Consider the following 21,699-nt stretch of genomic DNA (forward strand, 5'->3'; position numbering starts at 1 on the left):
TAGCATGCCACAGATGTGTCAATCATGTAAACATAGGAGGGTATCTCAGTCTAACAAACTCTTTCTGCTCTAAGAAGCGCAGAATGAAAATAAATCTGCACAGGCTGTAGACTGCCATCTTTACTTTTCATGTTCATTAAAAGATCAGGGCTCTTATTCATAAAGCATCTGGGAGCAGGAGTGCACAATCTTATTCATTATGATCGAAAAGGCAAAACTGATCCTTGATCAGCACTCTTACTCTGAAACGCTTTATAAACCTGTTTTGTATGCACCAGCACCTTCATGTGTGACATGTTTACACAACTCCCCCCCCCAGAAACATATAACACTAGGTACATCTATAGTGGAAGGCTAATCAGCCAGGCCTCCTCTAATGAGAAACACTGCAGGCTTTAAGGTAGAAAACACAGTGGCCCAACACATGAACAGGTACACAAACTAGAAACGTTGCATTTGTTATTAGTGTGATAGAGTCCACCCTCTGAGACTAATTTGTTAAAACTTTCTCTCTTTCTCTCTCTATACCTCCCTCTCTCTCTCCTTACCTCATCTATACCTCCCTCTCTCACCCCTTCCTTACCTGCTCTATAATGCTCTCTCTCACCCCTTCCTTACCTGCTCTATACCTCTCTCTCTCACCCCTTCCTTACCTGCTCTATAATGCTCTCTCTCACCCCTTCCTTACCTGCTCTATACCTCTCTCTCACCCCTTCCTTACCTGCTCTATACCTCTCTCTCTCACCCCTTCCTTACCTCCTCTATACCTCCCTCTCTCACCCCTTCCTTACCTGCTCTATAATGCTCTCTCTCACCCCTTCCTTACCTGCTCTATACCTCTCTCTCTCACCCCTTCCTTACCTGCTCTATAATGCTCTCTCTCACCCCTTCCTTAACTCCTCTATACCTCCCTCTCTCACCCCTTCCTTACCTGCTCTATAATGCTCTCTCTCACACGTTCCTTACCTCCCCCTTCAGAAGTAAACTCAGAGTTCGTCCATGTTCCGGCCGTGCTCCATGGCGTCAAAGGGAAGTCCCTCCTCCTCTCCGTGGAGACTCACTTCCAAAATAAGGATGTTGAGATCCAGGGCAGCTGGTACCAGACCCGGCCGGGGGGCCCCAAAACCCTCCTGGTGACCTTCCACAACCATTCAGCCATCATGGTGGCCTCGATGAGACACAGGAACCGCTTCTCCTTCCAGCCCCCCAATGCCTCTCTCCTGATCCCCAGGCTGGACAAGGCGGCGGAAGGGGACTATCACCTGGACCTGGACATCCACTTCCCCCAGAGACAGGAGCTTGTCAGGGTTGAGAGGACCATCCATGTCACCGTAGATGGTGAGTTAGTGGTGGACACCAGGGAATCTTGTGTCATACTCTATGTTAGCTTCGTTGATTGACTAGCTATACGTCTTATATCTGTTGTGTACATAGGCTGATCATTGTGGAATGATGCATGTATGGAACATTTCTGCCTGGCTGCATCAATACAATTCCCATGTACTTGGAAAGACTTACAGACCTTTCCCTTAAGTTGTTTAATGGCCTGCATTACAGTACTGTTCCTTTCATCATCAGTATTCTCACTGTTCCATCTCTCCCCTTCTCCAGTACCTGTGTCCACCCCTGTTATCCAGAAGACCCCATCTTCTACAGTCATTGAGGACAAGGAGAACGTGACGTGGACCTGCTGGGTGGAGAATGGGACCAGGGTCCAGTACCAGTGGCTGAGGAACAACATGCCCCTAGATGCTAGTGATCGCCATCAGTTCTCCCACAATAACTCTACTCTGGTGATAAGCCCTGTGAGGAAGAAGGACATTGGACAGTACCACTGCCTAGCCAGGAACCACATCAGCCAGAGACAGAGCCACACACTGGACCTCAGTGTATTCTGTAAGTACTGTAGGTCTGTCTAAAACAGCACACCACTGTAGGTCATGTCTAAAACAGCACACCACTGTAGGTCTGTCTAAAACAGCACACCACTGTTAGTCTGTCTAAAACAGCACACCACTGTAGGTCTGTCTAAAACAGCACACCACTCTTGGTCTGTTTAAAACAGCACACCACTGTAGGTCTGTCTAAAACAGCACACCACTGTAGGTCTGTCTAAAACAGCACACCACTCTTGGTCTGTCTAAAACAGCACACCACTGTTAGTCTGTCTAAAACAGCACACCACTGTTAGTCTGTTTAAAACAGCACACCACTGTAGGTCTGTCTAAAACAGCACACCACTGTAGGTCTGTCTAAAACAGCACACCACTGTAGGTCTGTCTAAAACAGCACACCACTCTTGGTCTGTCTAAAACAGCACACCACTGTTAGTCTGTCTAAAACAGCACACCACTGTAGGTCTGTCTAAAACAGCACACCACTCTTGGTCTGTCTAAAACAGCACACCACTGTTAGTCTGTCTAAAACAGCACACCACTGTAGGTCTGTCTAAAACAGCACACCACTCTTGGTCTGTCTAAAACAGCACACCACTGTTAGTCTGTCTAAAACAGCACACCACTGTAGGTCTGTCTAAAACAGCACACCACTGTAGGTCTGTCTAAAACAGCACACCACTGTAGGTCTGTCTAAAACAGCACACCACTGTAGGTCTGTCTAAAACAGCACACCACTGTTGGTCTGTCTAAAACAGCACACCACTGTAGGTCTGTCTAAAACAGCACACCACTGTAGGTCTATCTAAAACGGCACACCACTGTAGGTCTTTCTAAAACAGCACACCAATGTTAGTCTGTCTAAAACAGCACACCACTGTAGGTCTGTCTAAAACAGCACACCACTGTAGGTCTGTCTAAAACAGCACACCACTGTAGGTCTGTCTAAAACAGCACACCACTCTTGGTCTGTCTAAAACAGCACACCACTGTAGGTCTGTCTAAAACAGCACACCACTGTTGGTCTGTCTAAAACAGCACACCACTCTTGGTCTGTCTAAAACAGCACACCACAGAGCTTGGTTGGGGAAGGAAAATGAATGGCAACTTTCCGTACTGTATTGTCCCCATTTTAAAGAAGTGTAAATACATCCTCCTGGCCTTCTATGAGTAATCCCAGTATGTAAATCCAAACCATATCAAATTTGCATGTCTGACAGAGGTCCACTGTCCTGTGGCGATACTATCATTGCCGTATTGCTATCGTGACACTGTTGGGTTAATGAAACCAGGCTGGTCGTGGCAGGTTTGGAGATTGTTGGAGATTTTTATCAACAAAGGGCTACAATTATATACATTATTCTGTTATGTTGATGGCTGCTGACAACACACTTCAAGTTGGGATTGCAGAGATGGGTAGAAACTGAGAGAAGATAATTACTGATAATATACAGATGTATGACTGTAAGTCGCTTTGGATAAAAGCGTCTGCTAAATGGCATATTATTATTATTATTATTATTTCGTTGATACATGGTTATTCTTCGTCTTACTAAGGAGGACCCCAATGGTCCCTAGGCCCCACTTTGAGAAGCACTTCCCTAAGACATTTCAGTATCACATTGCCATTGTCATTTCTGAGGATTTGAGATTTCATTATAGGCCCCGTCTAATGCATCCAGTTTGGTTTCATATCAACAAACTCGATGTGCAAGCCAATATGAAGACCACAGTGACTAGTAGCATATCCTAGCAACTGAGGCACACAGCGCTAATGTCAGCTTTGTTTTCAATATATGACAGCCATTTTACAATGGCAAACCGCCTTCGCTAGAACCTGAATGTTTGAGAGGCCATATGGCCTTGCTTCAAGCTAACACACTGATAACAAAAATAAATGCAAATACAGTAATTGCCACCTGTTTGGCTAAAGGACGTGAGAAGACCTGGACTTCAGAAAATGACCAACACATTCGTGGCTAAATCTACTACTAGTCCCTGTAGCAGTGAAACCACGCTATGTCTTGAAACCTGATTTGTAGTGGCGTAAAGCTTAATAAAGAGCAGTGATACTAGCAAGGGCAGTGTGTGGGTTTCTTCTTTTTCTCATGTTACCATGCACCTGCAACAAAGATAGCTCAAATGTGCGAGCGCCTTTTGAATTTTAGTGATGAAGAGCCAAAAGCAGCCTTACAATAGGACGACATGTTTGGTCAGTTAATGAGATTCTGAATTATTGATAATAAAACAATTTATCTTAGCTGCCACAGTCCCAATAGAGTTTGAAGTTGATCATAGTGTTCCCAGAGGGCTGGTTTGTGACAGTATGAACCCCTCTGATATCTTCCAGATGGCCCTTACAACCTGGCTGTAAAGTCTGACCATGGCCTGAGGACCGGGGAGGTCTTCACAGTGAACCCTGGTGAGCTGGTGTTCTTCAACTGTCAGGCCGACTCCAACCCTCCCAACAGCTGTATGTGGATCTCCAAGACCAACAACGCCACTGAGGTCATCACTGTGGGACTGCGCCTGGAGGTCACGTCATACAAACTGGCCCAGGCCGAGGAGTTCCTGTGTAGGGCCTTCAACAACGTGACCCAGAAGCAGGACGAGACCCAGTTCACCCTGGTGGTGGCCAGCCTCGGGACAGGTGGGTAGAGCTGGACTGGGCTGCTGACCTGGGGTGCTGGAGGGAACGTAGGAGGGACTGGGAACACACACATCCACACACACACACACACACACACACACACACACACACACACTGGCCTGGGGTGCTGGCATTGCATAGGTGGGACTGGGAATCAGGTCTGGGTACACACTGTGCACCTTATTATGCCAGGAAGACCACGAAGAAGAAAAGATGAGACGTAATGTCAGAGGGCCAAATGTAACCGACATTTAAAACCTAAATGGTTTATATTGTATAACTTTCTAAATGTGAACAGTAGCCTTGCTTGCAGAGAGTCCAAAGTAAAGGTACCTTTAGAACAGAACCAGGTAATTCACCCACACATGGTGAATCATAAATATCGTATTTCTTCTCAGTTGCTAAGTGCCTGGCCTGTGTAAAAGTCCACTGGCTCCATGGGAGAGTAAACAGAGAAAAAGAACAGCTGGTCTCATTGTTGACCACGTTTTACTGCATGTGTGAAGTTTCTATGTGTAGGTGGTTTCAGTCTCCAAATGGACAAACATACACACAATCTTGGCTACTGTATAGCAAATGACATATCCTATTGAGAAGTATCTAAAAATTAAATGAACAAACTAAACATACTGTGTCCACCAGGTCTGAGTTGACAAGTTTACTCTCAGCTTGGACTCTCTTCTCAAATGAGTAGCATTTAGTGTGTGTCTGGGAAACCGGCCCTGCCTAAAGTTTTGAAATGTTATTCTGAATGTAGAGTTGTTCTCTTTTATTTGTAGGAAAGGAGAGATATGTCCAGGAGAGCAGCTCATTCTCTCCTCTGGCTGGCATCACTCTGTCCTGTCTGTTCATTACTGGCTGTATGTTACTGGTCTACTTCATAAAGACCTGTCATCGTCCCAAGAGAGGTAGATGTTATGATTATCTTCATAAGGACTCAGGGTGACAGCAGCAACTGTGACCACAGAACACACACAACTACTGTAGACACTAGATTTTGAAGTTTGTTCACCGTACAGTAAATGTAAATAATCTGCAAATGCTATGTCAAACTGAAACAGGATCTAGGATAAAATAATGTCTTCTGACTCTCCATATAATTTTTGTTATTGATGAAGAGCAAAAAGTATCATCTTAAAACCTCTACTGTTTATTTTACAGTTCTCATGAACATATATAACAGGTAAGAACATTAGTGATCACAGCTTACACATGAATAAAGCACCTTTGTCTAGTTAGCCTACATGCAGTAAAGGGATTTAATTAAAGTTTCTTTGCCTCTCCCATGCAGACCTTTGACAGAACAGAAGCGCCCACACCGTTCAGGTAAGCTCCCTCTCCACCTGCACTGTTTACTTTATAGCTTATACCCTTACATTCCTGCCTGTTGTCAGGCACTGTCGTGTACATAGCCCTAGACAAACAAGACTCTTCATAAACCCTTCACTAACATAGAACAATTACAGTAATCACACTTGTTTACCTTGTACAGGTATATTAGTCCATTAGCTTTGTTAATAATCTCTTTACGTTTCAGTTGGATTCGTCTGTGCTTTAGTGAACTAAGTTCAATACATTTAACCATGGTGGGGCAGTATTTGGTTTTCCCCAAACCAAAAGTGACAGGGACTAAATCAAATAGTCTACTAGGAACAGGAAACAGGAAGTAAGTGGAGAGAGGACAGAACACAGACAGGTGAAGATATCAACTATTAACTACATTGTATTTGCAGGTCATGAAGACGCAACTGAAGACTTTGGCATCTATGAATTCGTCTCTATACCTGGGAAAATGGAATCTACACAGGTATGTTGTAGGTCTTGCAACAATGCAGCTTGGTACAAAATTCCTAGTTTTCTGTCGGAACACCTCTTTCATATTGTAGTGACCCTTGCTAATGAGCCCATGTTACAATCCCCCCCATATGGGTTAATGCTATTGGTGGAATGCGTAGCCTGTTTGCCTTTCACACGTGCGACCCGGGTTCCATTCCCACCCCCTCTGTTTGCTATAACATGTAGTGTCCCTGAATGTGTTTGTTTTCATTTCCCAGGCATCAAGCAGATCTCTGGTACACCTGGAGTCTGTCCAGGATTTGCATACCACCATCTATGATGTCATCAGGCACATCCCTGAAACTCCCACGCTGGCTACCCAGAGCCTGCTGTTGAAGCAGTGTGAAGCCTAACCAGAGACCAGAATATTATTAAAGATACTTTCTGAGTCCCAAATGGAACCATATTCTCTATATAATGCACTATGGGCACTGGTCAAAAGTAGTGCACTACATAGGGAAAAGGGTGCTATTTGGGACACACACCCCAGTCTGTGACCATTTTTTATATGAACTCCAGTGAGGTTTTCCTCCTGACAAGTGTACATACCTTCACCAAAGTCCCAAGCACTTCTCTGAAATCCCATGGACATTATTCATCAATGGATGAGCTTTAATGTGTCAATAAGATATACTGTATTGATCTAATGGAATCTAAGATATTTACACTACAAGAACATATGGTACAGTTCCCACGTCTTACTTACTATTTTAAAATACTGTATTTATTTAATTTAAAGTACAATGGTGTCCTTTGAGATCTCATGAATATGTTTTTCTCTTAAAAATGTATTTATATTCAATGTGCTATTCAAGCTCTCTCTGGAAGTGGGCAAGTATATTTGGATGAATTAATTATCACATTACATGCGAGATACTGTCTGATGGCTGTTTTGTCAAACATAATTTTTCAGCATGTAAATACATCTATTCTACAGTACACTGCAATTACTTATTTTTTTTTCAAGAACTTACATTTTGTTTTACTGAATAAGCCCTATTTATTTCCATGTAAACGGTTGATGGTCCTCTCTTTCTGAATGTAGCATTTTTTATCTCGACATTGTCAAATACACTCCACCGGAGGTTGAAATGCCAGATGTGCTGTTGCCTGTCTGCAGAGTATTGTACAGTTTCCAGTTACAGATATGTACTTTTTGTATTTTAATAAAGATTTATAACAATTTGATTAGACTCAGATAGAGCAGCAACTTTCCATAATTCATTATATGATAAATGTTTTCTGCCTCCCATAATGTCATAAATGTATAACTTTAGTGGTTTTAGGTGGGTGTCAGTTAGCCTAGCGGTGAGAGAGGTAAGCCAACAACAGGAGGGTAACCAGTTCAAATCCCAGGGCTGATGGGGAAAAATCTGTCAGGAAGTGTGCTGGCAACCGGAGGGTTGCTGAAATCAAATCCTACATGCCATTGCCTTGAGCAAGGCACTTAGCTCCCAGTATGGCACCTCTCCATAACCTACACTACCAGTGAAAAGTTTGGACACACCTACTCATTCAAGGGTTTTTCTTTATTTGTAAAAACATTTACATTGTAGAATAATAGTGAAGACATCAAAACTATGAAATAACACATATGGAATCATGTAGTAACCAAAAAAGTGTTAAACAAATCAAAATATATTTTATATTTGAGATTCTTCAAATAGCCACCCTTTGCCTTGATGACAGCTTTGCACACTCTTGGCATTCTCTCAACCAGCTTTATGAGGTAGTCACCTGGAATGCATTTCAATTAACAGGTGTGCCTTCTTAAATGTTCATTTGTGGAATTTCTTTCCTTCTTAATGCATTTGAGCCAATCAGTTGTGTTGTGACAAGGTAGGGGGGTAAATGCTTCACAGAGTTCAAGTAAAACACATATCTCAACATCAACTGTTCAGAGGGGACTGTGTAAATCAGGCCTTCATGGTCGAATTGCTACAAAGAAACCACTACTAAAGGACACCAATAATAAGAAGAGACCTGCTTGGTCCAAGAAACACGAGCAATGGACATTAGACCGGTGGAAATTTGTCCTTTGGTCCGGAGTCCAAATTGGAGATTTTTGGTTGAAACCGCCGTGTCTTTGTGAGACGCGGTGTGGGTGAACGGATGATCTCCGCATGTGTAGTTCCCACCGTAAAGCATGGAGGAGGAGGTGTTATGGTGTGGGGGTGCTTTGCTGGTGACTGTGATTTATTTAGAATTCAAGGCACATTTAACCAGCATGGCTACCACAGCATTCTGCAGTGACACGCCATTCCATCTGGTTTGGGCTATCATTTGTTTTTCAACAGGACAATGACCCAACACACCTCCAGGCTGTGTAAGGACTATTTTTCCAAGAAAGAGAGTGATGGAGTGCTGCATCAGATGACCTGGCCTCCACAATCCCCTACCTCAACCTAATTGAGATGGTTTGGGATCAGTCAGACGGCAGAGTGAAGGAACAGCAGCCAACAAGTGCTCAGCATATGTGGGAACTCCTTCATGACTGTTGGAAAAGCATTCCAGGTGAAGCTGGTTTAGAGAATGCCAAGAGTGTGCAAAGCTGTCATCAAGGCAAAGGGTGGCTATTTGAAGAATCTCAAATTTGTTTAACACTTTTTTGGTTACTACATGATTCCATATGTGTTATTTCATAGTTTTGATGTCTTCACTATTATTCTACAATGTAGAAAATAGTTAAAATAAAGAAAAACCCTTGAATGAGTAGGTGTGTCCAAACCTTTGACTGGTACTGTATGTATGTGTGTCTTTCGGAGGGGTTGGGTTAAAAACAGAAGTCAAATTTCAGTTGGACAACAATATAATTTTATTTTGTTGTGAAAGGTTGTCCTTTATTCTGGTAGTGAATGCAGCTCTATTTAATTGTGTTACTGGTCTGTTCTAGTCTGATCAGGTCTGGCCATTCTAGTCTGTTCTGGTCTGTTCAGGTCTGGTCTGATCAGGTCTGGTATGGTCTGATCAGGTCTGGTGTAGTCTAGTGTGGTCTGGTCTGGTGTGGTCTGGTCAGGCCTGGTCTGATCAGGTCTGTTCTGGTCTGTTCTGGTCAGGTTTGATCAGGTCTGTTCTGGTCCGGTGTGGTCTGATGTGGTCTGGTCTAAATAGGTCTGTTCTGGTCTGGTGTGGTGTGGCGTGGTCTGGTCTGGTTAAAGAGAGGGAGTGACAGAAGGAGGGTTCAGCATGTGGCACTCTGCCTTCCATCTGCTCCTGCTGACTCCTAGTCCCGAATAGTCTGTGTGTGTGTGTGTGTGTGTGTGTGTGTGTGTGTGTGTGTGTGTGTGTGTGTGTGTGTGTGTGTGTGTGTGTGTGTGTGTGTGTGTGTGTGGAGGAAGGGAGTGAGGAAGAGAGAGGGAGGGAGAGAGTGGCGAGGGGCGAAATGGAGAGAGAGAATCTTAATTTAGATTCATGACTCGGGCAAAAGCAGACCAACTGCAAGAACACCTTTAGCTGTGTCAACTGTGTTAGTTTATCCCTAAAAAGTACTGGAGAGCTTGCTGTGGGCATAATATTGACCAAATGCATTCAGCATTCAGAGTTTATTTTATGATGTCGGCTTCTGGTAGGAAGTCCATCTGTCTCTCTGTATGTTTTACGGGAGGATCCACTCAATACAACTAAATGACAAACAACACTGGTGCCTGGAGGCAGCACCTCTCCTCGCCTTCATTTGACAGGGAAATACTGTAGCGAGATGTGTCATTAAGCAGGAGCAGGAACTAGGTTAGGTTGTGTTGTTTTAAACCAGGCTTTACTGCACCAGTAAGGCCTAGTAGTGTTTGGTGCTTGAGATGATGTGTTCTAATAACCCCTCAATTAACCCCATGATTTTTCAAACATGCCTGTAGTAATTTAATTACTATCCTACTTCATTAATGAGTTGTAGGAAGATAGGCTACATAATCAACCTGCTACATTATGTGATAGGCTACTACCACACACACACACACACACACACACACACACACACACACACACACACCTATTTATAGCCTTATAACAAGTGTCTCTATCCAAAAGACCACATCACTTACAGTAAGTAGCCTACTACTGTCATATATTGTGTTCAGGTGAGGTTGCAGGAGACACCTTGAAGTAAAATTGTATAGTTAACCTTCTGCTTTACAATTTTGGAAAGCCACAGGAATGGCAGTAGCCATTGGAGGCACAGTACAGTATGTGGTTTTAATAAATGGAAATGGCATGATCTTCAATAAAGGGTTTATTACATGTATATTTTTTGTAAACCTGTGGGTTAGCATTCACTTCTACTCTGCTGGAACTGCATTCAATAAACAACTTCACACACATTTTTTGTGGAAAACTGTCAAGAAATAGAAAATAAACAAATTACTGGTTTGACAGCATGAGGTAAATGCAGGGAAATGTAGTTTAAATCGCTGTCACGTCACACTCTGTAGCACCCATTGAACTACCCTTCCCATATCTTGCAAGAAATAATCACGTGATAGATAACTAACATGGCCTCTCTCTCGCGGAGAGCAGGAGCTGAATCGTTGGCAGTAAAGCATTATCATCTCAAATTAACCGGTTATCTGTTGGACAAAACTTTATTTTACGATGCAGAAGATAAAGTCACTTATGGCCCGGCAGGTAAGTGATCAAAGTCCCCGAAGCCTGTCAAACGCCTTGCACTGACACAGCCGTAGCATGCTAGTCATTACATTTACATTTTAGTCATTTAGCAGACGCTCTTATCCAGAGCGACTTACAGGAGCAATTAGGGTTAAGTGCCTTGCTCAAGGGCACAGACAGATTTTCCACCTAGTCGGCTCTGAGATTAGAACCAGCGACCTTTCGGTTACTGGCACAACGCTCTTACCCACTAAGATACCTGCCGCCTATTCCCTATATAGTGCACTACTTTAGACCAGGGTCCATTTTTTTTATTTCACCTTTATTTAACCAGGTAAGCCAGTTGAGAACAGGTTCTCATTTACAACTGCGACCTGGCCAAGATAAAGCAAAGCAGTGCAATAAAAACAACACAGAGTTACATATGGGGTAAAAAAAAACATAAAGTCAAAAATACAACAGGCGGTGTCAGAGGAAAGCCCTCAAAATTGTCAAAGACTCCAGTCACCCTAGTCATAGACTGTTCTCTCTGCTACCGCACGGCAAGCGGTACCGGAGTGCCAAGTCTAGGTCCAAAAGACTTCTCAACAGCTTCTACCCCCAAGCCATAAGACTCCTGAACAGCTAATCATGGCTACCCGGACTATTTGCACTGCCCCCCCACCCCATACTTTTTACGCTGCTGCTACTCTGTTAAGTATTTATGCATAGTCACTTTAACTCTACCCACATGTACATATTACCTCGACTACCTCAACTAGCCGGTGCCCCCGCACATTGACTATGCAACGGTACCCCCCTGTATATATAGCCTCCCTACTGTCACTTTATTCTATTGTATATATAGCCTCCCTACTGTCACTTTATTTTACTTCTGCTCTTTTTTTCTCAACACTTTTTTGTTGTTGTTTTATTCTTACTTTTTTGTTTAAAATAAATGCACTGTTGGTTAAGGGCTGTAAGTAAGCATTTCACTGTAATGTCTGCACCTGTTGTATTCGGCGCATGTGACCAATAAAATTTGATTTGATTTGATTTGATTTGATTTGATATATACAGTGTGTGCAAATGTAGCAAGTTATGGAGGTAAGGCAATAAATAGGCTATAGTGCAAAATAATTACAATAGTATTAACACTGGAATGCTAGATGTGCAAGAGATTATGTGCAAATAGAGATACTGGGGTGCAAAAGAGCAAAATAAATAACAATATAGGGATGAGGTAGTTGGGTGGGATAATTTCAGATGGGCTGTGTACAGGTGCAGTGATCGGTAAGGTGCTCTGACAACTGATGCTTAAAGTTAGTGAGGGAGATGAGTCTCCAGCGGGACTATAGTGGGGCTATAGTCATAAGTAGTGCACTATATAGGGAATAGGGTGCCATTTTGGGATGCATCCTCAGTTAGGTGACAGTCCTACTCAACAACCATCCATTCAAACTAAACAGAATAAAAACAGAAAGCAAAGAAAGACACAGGAGAAGAACAATCCCAATGTTGAACAATGACAAAATGGGCCGGTTTCCAAGAGACAGATTACTCCTACTCAAAAGCATTATCAATAGAGATTGAAAGAGATGTTTAGTCCAGGCTTAGTCATGTAGGTAGCTTGCACTGCAGCTGACATCTGATCCGATAACAATATAATTGGTAACGATGATCTTGGTCCATTTAAACCACAGAACAAAAGATCCCAGTTAAGATATAGATTGCTGTCTCATTGAATGAGGAAACATGTTAGTTAGCTAGCTATCTTGCTAGCAAGGTACAGCCGTGCTCTGAGTGACTGAGAAGTGTATCATTAGCCAGCAGCAAGTAACGTTAAGGGGAAAACAATGGATATGGAAGTTCTCAACTTGCAGCAAGATAATGTCAGCTTGCTAGTAGCTAGCTAGCTTACATGAATAGCAGGGCCAATCAGTTACAGACATTATTGAGATCTGTATCTGTGTCTTGTTGCCTATAGCTAGCTAATATGCAGTACTAGCTATGTGTCAGTCTGTGGCATACACTTCACAAACACCTAGTAGTCAGAGACTGGCTGTGTTGTTGACTTGTAGTAGTTAACTCACCAGTGTGACTTCAGCCAAGGGGCGTTTTGTCTATTGATTGCTGCACACAGTATACATTTAGCTAAACCTGTCTGCTGTAAGATACCAACTTCATCCTTGTTCTTGTTGACAGGGTCTGAAAAGCCCACAGGAGAGCATGGCAGACCTCAGCCCTGTGGAGACCTTCAGGATCCCAAGCAAGGTAAGTTCTCTTCAGAGATGTATAATAATTCAATTTCTGTGAAGCTCAATTTAGTAGAACTCTCTGATGCTATTTCATTTCACTGCGTTCAGACATTTGGCATTACTGTTAACCAATAACCACCTGACTGTGCAGTCGTGGTCAAAAGTTTTGAGAATGACACAAATATAAATTTTCACCAAGTCTGCTGCCTCAGTTTTTATGATGTCAATTTGCATATACTCCAGAATGTTATGAAGAGTGATCAGATGAATTGCAATTCATTGCAAAGTCCCTCTTTGCCATGAAAATGAACTTAATCCCCCAAAAACATTTCCACTGCATTTCAGCCCTGCCACAAAAGGACCAGCTGACATCATGTCAGTGATTCTATCGTTAACACAGGTGAGAGTGTTGATGAGGACAAGGCTGGAGATCACTCTGTCATGCTGATTGAGTTAGAATAACAGACTGGAAGCTTTAAAAGGAGGGTGGTGCTTGAAATCATTGTTCTTCCTGTGTTAACCATGGTTACCTGCAAGGAAACACGTGCCGTCATCATTGCTTTGCACAAGAAGGGCTTCACAGGCAAGGATATTGCTACTAGTAAGATTGCACCTAAATCAACCATTTATCGGACCATCAAGAACTTCAAGGAGAGAGGTTCAATTGTTGTGAAGAAGGCTTCAGGGCGCCCAAGAAAGTCCAGCAAGCGCCAGGACCATCTACTAAAGTTGATTCAGCTGCGGGATCGGGGCACCACCAGTGCAGAGCTTGCTCATGAATGGCAGCAGGCAGGTGTGAGTGCATCTGCACGCACAGTGAGGCAAATACTTTTGGAGGATGGCCTGGTGTCAAGAAGGGCAGCGAGGAAGCCAATTCTCTCCAGGAAAAACATCAGGGACAGACTGATATTCTGCAAAAGGTACAGGGATTGGACTGCTGAGGACTGGGGTAAAGTCATTTTCTTTGATGAATCCCCTTTCCGATTGTTTCGGGCATCCGGAAAAATGCTTGTCCGGAAAAGACAAGGTTAGCGCTACCATCAGTCCTGTGTCATGCCAACAGTAAAGCATCCTGAGACCATTCATGTGTGGGGTTGCTTCTCAGCCAAGGGAGTGGGCTCACTCACAATTTTGCCTAAGAACACAGCCATGAATAAAGAATGGTACCAACACATCCTCCGAGAGCAACTTCTCCTAACCATCCAAGAACAGTTTGGTGAAGAACAATGCCTTTTCCAGCATGATGGAGCACCTTGCCATAAGGAAAAAGTGATAACTAAGTGGCTCGGGGAACAAAACATTGACATTTTGGGTCCATGGCCAGGAAACTCCCCAGACCTTAATCCCATTGAGAACTTGTGGTCAATCCTCAAGAGGCGGGTGGACAAACAAAAACCCACAAATTCTGACAAACTCCAAGCATTGATTATGCAAGAATGGGCTGCCATCAGTCAGGATGTGGCCCAGAAGTGAATTGACAGCATGCCAGGGCGGATTGCAGAGGTCTTGAAAAAGAAGGGTCAACACTGTAAATATTGACTCTTTGCATAAACTTAATGTAATTGTCAATAAAAGCCTTTGACACTTATAGAATGCTTGTAATTATACTTCAGTATACCATAGTAACATATGACAAAAATATCTAAAAACACTGAAGCAGCAAACTTTGTGAAGACCAATACTTGTGTCATTCTCTCAACTTTTGACCACGACTGTACATTGTTACTCCCAGCTGTCCACAAGTGAAACAGTTTCAGTTTTTTAGCTACTGACTAAACCAAATAGCTTTCCCTCAGTATGGTAGTTATTTCCAATAGACTGTTTACGTTCCTGTACATTTCTACATTAAATTTCACTCTGTGATAATAGTCACTGACTCAAAGCCACTGTAGCCCAGCACTAGAGGACTGTATGACATGCAATATGAGTGTTGATCTGTGTCACAGCACATCCTTTGAATGAACAGCTCAGGTTGAGACCACATAAAAGAGGAAGGCTATTACATTTCAGTCTTAGGTTTAGCCAGGGTGTCCTGCAGACTTAAGGCAATTTGCTAAAGTAAGAAACACTTTAGGAATCACATGCTTTATGTCACCACTATCTTTCAGGCATACATTACATTCACATTGCCTTGTCTAGTCTCTCTAGTCCTTCAAGGCTTGTTGCATCAGTGTCCTACATCACACTACAGAGAAGCCAAGTGTCAGAAAGATTGAAGTTGGTCATTCACCAAACGTCAGTCCTCACGTCAAGGACAACAATCAGGATAATGTATAGGCTAGCTGTCCTGCCGAGGCAGTATTTCAGCGTTTTGGACGGGAGAGTGAGCCATTGCTTAGAAAATGCAATCAGTCGCTGTTAGCTATGAGGGGCAGTCATTAGCCGCTTGTTCGAATTCAATTTGTCAAGAGCGCTTGAAGCGAAGAATGTCACAATGCCCTGTTTATAATGTTAGTCACTCTTCGGGAGCCGGACCAGCCACTTTCCTTTGACTTTGCTGTGTAAGCGCCAGCTGAATAGAACTTGGAATGGGACCAACCCTATTACCTGCCGTACAGGGTGATGTTGAGTCAGGTTGATTCAACAAGACGTTTAATTTCCTCTGTTCTAAGCCTGTTATTAACTGCCACAGTTTATTTTCCCCTGTCTTTGTGGGCCGCAGACTCGTAGTCTGAAAGGTGACTGCCGACCGCTGAAAGCTACAGATCCATTTTGTCAGTCAAGGTTTAGCCTACGTGAATTATGTCACATTGAACACATAGGCAGTGTCTGTCCCAAATGGAACCCTATTCCATTTATAGTGCACTATATTCAACCTACTGTTGACCAGGGCCCATAGGGCCTACTTGTATTTTAAGGCTGTTTTTTTTTCTTTCTACAGCTCTCTCTCCGTCCTAAACACACGTCCTTGTCATTCGTTTGAACGTAAAGAAAACCAAATCCTCTGCTTGAAGAAAATGCTTTTATCATCTTGTCCTTGACTTTGGTTTAAGGGTAGAGCAAGGCAGCGCTGAAAGAGATGCTTCAAACCATCTGCTCTCTGTTCCCCAGAGAGCCGTGCTGTCCCTTCAAAAAGATTGGCTGTTTAGTCTAGTCAGCCTAAACACACACACACACACACCATGACACAAACAACACTTAAGCTAGCCTACTTCACAAACAAATACGTTTTCACTTCAGTTTTTCTTTTCTTTTACTTTTGAACGTAGACGTAGAGCCTAGCCTAGTCTACAATTCTAGTAGTGAAAAATGCTGTTGACGCCAAACGGCTTCTTACAGGAACTGATTTCAACATGTCAAATTAAGATAAGAACATGCATTTTGTATGCAGCATAACCAGTCGGAGAAAGAAAGCCAGGGGAAAAGCTAACATGATTAAGGCAATGCTCTATAAGGGCATTCCTGGCTCTCTAATAGTGATCAGCTGGTGGTGGACTAACTGGATTACATCCTGGTACTTTACTGTATATTGAACAATGTAGGCTTCCTGCTTCTGAAACAGTCAAGGCTCCTTCCAAGCATGTTGGGTGGTTGATAGGCTTGCCATGTTGGGTGGTTGATAGGCTTGCCATGTTGGGTGGTTGATAGGCTTGCCATGTTGGGTGGTTGATAGGCTTGCCATGTTGGGTGGTTGATAGGCTTGCCTCTCTCTCTTGCCTCTGTTCTTAATGGAACTTTGAACACCGTCCATCACCTATAAGGCTTAGAGACAATTTATGCTTGATCCGAAAATGTGGTCGGAGGCGCCGTGCGGATGGTGTGACGCAATTGTGGAGCCTCCGGAGGCACGCAGAGGCCAAATTGAGCTCAGTACCACATCGCTGTGCGCCTCCCAAATTTTGTAACAATGCGGAGGCCTCCGTATAGCTCCGCATTGACATGATTGGTTGACAGTAGGTGAGGGCGGGAGGTCCAGGATAAACACAAACTCACTTCCTTCACAACAGCTCTACGCAAGAAGTATACATGCCCTGACTTCTGCAGAGGCCGTATCACAGGAAAGGCTCTACAGCCACTGCAGCCGTTTAAGCAGGCTCTCCTTGTATGCCTGCCTCCTTTTACTTCATTCTCATAACATTTAGTTTTCGTGTGTTGGTCGACATGTGGGCTTCAATGTGCTGTGAAGGAGAGAGGGAAAAGATGTTCATATTTTAGTACCCACCCCTTCAGACCCACACACACCTGTTCAAGGGAGTATGTATGACTTGGCATTGCTGCTTGGAGAAGAGGGTCAATCCAAGATGTGGGGTGGGGGGGAATCACATACAGTACATTTGGGGGTTCAAACCATACTATTCACATAGCTCAAACTGGTTTGGCTGTGGATCAAACCATTAATCTCCCCCTGGTGTAGATAATAGCATCTGGATATCTCTAGGGAAGAGGAGTGCTGCTGAGTTTGATTGACGGATGCTGCCATCCAATGAAGACCCAGATAAGTCAGAGAATGATCAATGGGCGGGTCTAGATTAATTTATCCAGTACCTGCTAGGAGCAGCGTGTCAGAAGGCGGCCATTTTAGGATTAGTGTGACCTTGCAAGGCTTTGCTAGCCTGGGTTCTAGTCTGTTTCTGCTCTCTTGATGTTTGCCATGACAATGAGTGACAGTGGCGTGATGGCACTTAAACAGATCTGCGTCCAGGCTAAGGTTTTGCAGTTTCACTAGAGATAGCTACATTCATTTCACATGTCTAGGAACGGAAGTCGCAACACTGATTGTTATCTGTAACTTCTGTCTATTTCTCCATATGCTCGTCCTTTTCAAAACTGACCTCAGATCAGTGTTTAGGGGCTTCTTCATCCTACTCCTTCACACAGTGAGGCTGGCTTTCAGATCTAGGCTATTGTAGGCTTTGCGTCCCAAATGAGACCTGGTTAAAAATAGTGCACTACAAAGGGAATAGGATGCTATTTGGGATGAAGACATATACTGATTCCATTAAAGGAGGTCAGCTCTTTCTCGCTGACAGATAAGTGTTATGGTTGCGGGCTTCTCTCTCTTTGTAGCCCTCAGAGACCGTTATGCCTCTGGCCTTTTTTGGGGGCCCTTCATGTGTATGAACCACTCAACTCACTTCTCTGACTAAGCAGCGGAGCCCATATGTTAGAATTCCTTTGATAATCTTTAAAAAATATTTTTTTTGACTCAAAACCTTTTCTTCCCTAGTACATTTTTAGAGATGCTTTTGTGGGCACTCAAATCATTCACTGACATTTAATCTAGGCTCCACAGTACCTTGAAGCGACGGACATTGCCATTGATTACAGTTCACTTATTTCAATTTCCATTGTATATACGTCCCAATAATCTCTCCTTCCTCCTGAAGTGAGCACTCGTTCACTACTCCCCTTAAATTTAAAGGCATTGGATTGGTGATGGCATCTGCAAGACGGAGTTTCCATATACCAGTGATTTCCTTTCAAATCCATAAAGGGAAGTGAACAAGTGCATACTTCAGGAGAATGTAGGCTAGTTCTCTGATCCACCACTAGGTGTCCCTCTGACATCTTCTGTACTGCAAAGCTGAACGTCTTGGTCTTCAGTAGTTACCACAGCCACAAAGTCATAAACAGCTGCCTATTTCTACACTTTATCTTCTTAAAATGTGATTTTAAACCTAACCTTCACCCTAACCTTAACCACACTGCTAACCTTCTCCCTAACCTTCACCCTAACCTTAACCACACTGCTAACCTTATGCCCTAACCTTCACCCTAACCTTAACCACACTGCTAACCTTCACCCTAACTTTAACCACACTGCTAACCTTATGCCTAACCCTAACCTTAACCACACTGCTAACCTTATGTCTAACCTTAACCACACTGCTAACCTTATGCCTAACCTTCACCCTAACCTTAACCACTCTGCTAACCTTATGCCTAACCTTCACCCTAACCTTAACCACACTGCTAACCTTATGCCAACCCTAACCACACTGCTAACCTTATGCCAACCCTAACCTTAACCACACTGCTAACCTTCACCCTAACTTTAACCACACTGCTAACCTTATGCCTAACCCTAACCTTAACCACACTGCTAACCTTATGTCTAACCTTAACCACACTGCTAACCTTATGCCTAACCTTCACCCTAACCTTAACCACTCTGCTAACCTTATGCCTAACCTTCACCCTAACCTTAACCACACTGCTAACCTTATGCCAACCCTAACCACACTGCTAACCTTATGCCAACCCTAACCTTAACCACACTGCTAACCTTATGCCAACCCTAACCTTAACCACACTGCTAACCTTATGCCAACCCTAACCTTAACCACACTGCTAACCTTATGCCAACCCTAACCTTAAATTAAGACCAAAAATAAATGTTTGTTTTCATGAATTTTTATGATCTAGCCAATTTTGACTTTGGGGCTGTGGAAACAGAACGTCTTCACCATTTACATCAAACTGACCAGAAGGAACAAGGGAAGTGTCTGGAAAACCAAAACAATTATTATGAAATTAATAAATGATTGTCATTGAAAAAGCCATTTATCACTACGTCTTTTGGCATTCAATCGAATAGAAAGTCGGTGTACAATATGCTAATATTTCAATTTTCAATTTCAATTTTATTTTATATAGCCCTTCTTACATCAGCTAATATCTCGAAGTGCTGTACAGAAACCCAGCCTAAAACCCCAAACAGCTAGTAATGCAGGTGTAGAAGCACGGTGGCTAGGAAAAACTCCCTAGAAAGGCGAAAACCTAGGAAGAAACCTAGAGAGGAACCAGGCTATGAGGGGTGGCCAGTCCTCTTCTGGCTGTGCCGGGTGAAGATTATAACAGAACCATGCCAAGATGTTCAAAAATGTTCATAAGTGACAAGCATGGTCAAATAATAATCAGGAATAAATCTCAGTTGGCTTTTCATAGCCGATCATTAAGAGTTGAAAACAGCAGGTCTGGGACAGGTAGGGGTTCCATAACCGCAGGCAGAACAGTTGAAACTGGAATAGCAGCAAGGCCAGGCGGACTGGGGACAGCAAGGAGTCACCACGGCCGGTAGTCCCGACATATGGTCCTAGGGCTCAGGTCTCTCAGTTGGCTTTTCATAGCCGATCATTAAGAGTTGAAAACAGCAGGTCTGGGACAGGTAGGGGTTTCGTAACCGCAGGCAGAACAGTTGAAACTGGAATAGCAGCAAGGCCAGGCGGACTGGGGACAGCAAGGTGTCATCATGCCCGGTAGTCCTGACGTATGGTCCTAGGGCTCAGGTTCTCAGAGAGAAAGAGAGAACGAGAGAATTAGAGAGAGCATACTTAAATTCACACAGGACACTGGATAAGACAGGAGAAGTACTCCAGGTATAACCAACTAACCCCAGCCCCCCGACACATAAACTACCTGCAGCATAAATACTGGAGGCTGAGACAGGAGCGGTCCGGAGACACTGTGGCCCCATCCGAAGAAACCCCCGGACAGGGCCAAACAGGAAGGATATAACCCCACCCACTCTGCCAAAGCACAGCCCCCGCACCACTAGAGGGATATCCTCAACCACCAACTTACAATCCTGAGACAAGGCCGAGTATAGCCCACAGAGGTCTCCACCACAGCACAAACCAAGGGGGGGCGCCAACCCAGACAGGAAGATCACGTCAGTAACTCAACCCACTCAAGTGACGCACCCCTCCCAGGGACGGCATGAAAGAGCACCAGCAAGCCAGTGACTCAGCCCCTGCAACAGGGTTAGAGGCAGAGAACCCCAGTGGAGAGGGGAACCGGCCCGGCAGAGACAGCAAGGGCTGTTCGTTGCTCCAGAGCCTTTCCGTTCACCTCACACTCCTGGGCCAGACTACACTCAATCATATGACCTACTGAAGAGATAAGTCTTCAGTAAAGACTTAAGGTTGAGACCGAGTCTGCGTCTCTCACATGGGTAGGCAGACTGTTCCATAAAATGGAGATCTATAGGAGAAAAGCCCTGCCTCCCGCTGTTTGCTTAGAAATTCTAGGGACAATTAGGAGGCCTGCGTCTTGTGACCGTAGCATACGTATTGGTATGTACGGCAGGACCAACTCGGAAAAGATAGGTAGGAGCAAGCCCATGTAACGCTTTATAGGTTAACAGTTAAAACTTGAAATCAGCCCTTGCCTGATTTCATTGTATTGAGTTTATATATCATAGTCCTCCTTGCAAGTGCTCAAACGAATCAAGTTGATGTTGTTATTGTGGGTTTTGCTTGTGATGGATAGGTCAGCGGGATAATCTTAGCCTCCGTTGTCAGAACACCTCTCACAAACATGGCCTCTGATTCTCGTTGAGCTCCCATTAGATTTTTATTTATTTTATTTAACCTTTATTTTAACTAGGCAAGTCAGTTAAGAACAAATTCTTATTTACAATTACGACCTACACCGGCCAAACCCGGACGACACTGGGCCAATTGTGCGCCGCCCTATGGGATGACACTAGTTAACCCTTTGCTCAGGACAGATGAGGACACAGTATGATGACCAATAAGCT

General features: G+C 43.7%; 2 protein-coding genes across 2 annotated transcripts in view; both read left to right on the top strand.

Moving 5' to 3' along the window:
• LOC311119887 (HEPACAM family member 2-like) overlaps positions 1 to 7,579 on the top strand; it is a gene marked incomplete at its 5' end in the record, with an annotated part of 7,970 nt that extends 391 nt beyond the window's left edge. The window contains 8 exons of the mRNA XM_084157792.1: positions 979 to 1,338; positions 1,612 to 1,896; positions 4,246 to 4,545; positions 5,325 to 5,453; positions 5,707 to 5,728; positions 5,837 to 5,871; positions 6,279 to 6,352; positions 6,600 to 7,579. Coding sequence (XP_084013918.1) covers positions 979 to 1,338; positions 1,612 to 1,896; positions 4,246 to 4,545; positions 5,325 to 5,453; positions 5,707 to 5,728; positions 5,837 to 5,871; positions 6,279 to 6,352; positions 6,600 to 6,734 — 1,340 coding nt within the window. The 3' untranslated portion in view covers positions 6,735 to 7,579. The remainder of the gene's footprint in view (positions 1 to 978; positions 1,339 to 1,611; positions 1,897 to 4,245; positions 4,546 to 5,324; positions 5,454 to 5,706; positions 5,729 to 5,836; positions 5,872 to 6,278; positions 6,353 to 6,599) is intronic.
• Positions 7,580 to 10,875: 3,296 nt separating this feature from the next.
• The window catches only part of LOC311124834 (syndetin-like), a 287,319-nt gene continuing 276,495 nt past the window's right edge, over positions 10,876 to 21,699 (top strand). The window contains exons 1-2 of the mRNA XM_084158339.1: positions 10,876 to 10,998; positions 13,165 to 13,233. Of these exons, the coding sequence (XP_084014465.1) occupies positions 10,966 to 10,998; positions 13,165 to 13,233 (102 nt within the window). The 5' untranslated portion in view covers positions 10,876 to 10,965. The remainder of the gene's footprint in view (positions 10,999 to 13,164; positions 13,234 to 21,699) is intronic.

Source organism: Coregonus lavaretus, assembly GCF_964263955.1.
Source record: "Coregonus lavaretus genome assembly, chromosome: 3".
NCBI classification, from domain to species: Eukaryota; Metazoa; Chordata; class Actinopteri; order Salmoniformes; family Salmonidae; genus Coregonus; species Coregonus lavaretus.